This window comes from Nanorana parkeri, unplaced genomic scaffold (assembly GCF_000935625.1).
Source record: "Nanorana parkeri isolate BGI_ZX_2015 unplaced genomic scaffold, ASM93562v1 scaffold706, whole genome shotgun sequence".
NCBI lineage: Eukaryota > Metazoa > Chordata > Amphibia > Anura > Dicroglossidae > Nanorana > Nanorana parkeri.
In genome coordinates, this window is record NW_017306974.1 from 774,072 (window position 1) to 775,134 (window position 1,063).

The 1,063-nt window shown below is 43.2% G+C and overlaps 1 protein-coding gene across 1 annotated transcript in view; it reads left to right on the forward strand.

The window, feature by feature from the left end:
- CARD14 (caspase recruitment domain family member 14) overlaps positions 1-509 on the forward strand; it is a 90,778-nt gene extending 90,269 nt beyond the window's left edge. Inside the window, exon 23 of the mRNA XM_018563874.1 lies at positions 302-509. Within this exon, the coding sequence (XP_018419376.1) occupies positions 302-509 (208 nt within the window). The remainder of the gene's footprint in view (positions 1-301) is intronic.
- Positions 510-1,063: the final 554 nt, after the last annotated feature.

Below are 1,063 nucleotides of genomic sequence, written 5' to 3' on the forward strand. Positions count from 1 at the left end.
TCAGGAAGGTGCCCCCTCCCACCACGGATGGAGGGGAAGAGGGCACCTCCCTGAAATGAATTCTTTCAGATTGGGATGCCTGCAGCAGAGAAGATGCTTGGCTGGCATAAGAAGCTTGGCTGTATGTTATCATTTCAGATGCAGCTCTAAGATGAATAGGTGACAATACAGTAATTCCACAAACTCTGTCACATATACATAGAGACAGAGAGATAGAGAGCCGAAACACAAATTTAGATATATAGATATGAAAAATATGGATGTGAATAAATTCTTACACATTTTATGTGTTTTCTTTTAGAAAAACTCGGCAATGGTGGGGAAAGTGTGAAGACCTGTTACTGGAGTGCGCCCAGAGGGAGGAGGCAGAGCTCGATGCCCTGCCCTGTCTTTATAGAACTGTGGATCCCGACAGCTGGAATGACCCCGAATCTCTGCTCTGCAGCGTAAAGAGCGCCATCACAGATGAACAAAAACACATAGTCTGGCTGGAGAATCAGTCTTGCTAAACCTAAAATACAACACTCAGAAGAACAAATGTTTACTTGAAGTAGTTTTATTAGTCTTTATTTCTGCAATAATGTTAAAGCACAATTTAAGTCTCAGTGAAAATGATATTAACACATTTAGGGTGCAGTAAAAAGGTAAGTGCTCAAAGTCTTACCATTGGTTTGTTTACCAAAGCAGCTCCCCTACTGTCAGTTGTCTCCATCAGAGGACGGCTGTGCTGTGTAAGACATGCCCTCGCTGAGCCAGAGCTACGGCTCTCCAATTAGCAATGCTCACGCTCTCTGCTTATCAGATCTGAAAACGAAGAGGAGTCAGTGTTCAATGCTAGGCTTTTAATATAACAAGAACATGGATGAGCATCAGTCTGTGACCCCTCCTATAGCATCACATAAAATACCAGTGCTAATCATCAGTAGACATAATGGCTAGCAGCTAACGTATGGGCACATAAAGCCTGCTATATACCGGACACTACACAAGTCAGCAAATGTATGTGCCTTTCATTTAGGGGTAAGCAACTAAGCTCCTCCACCAAAAAGACACCAGTGTCGTG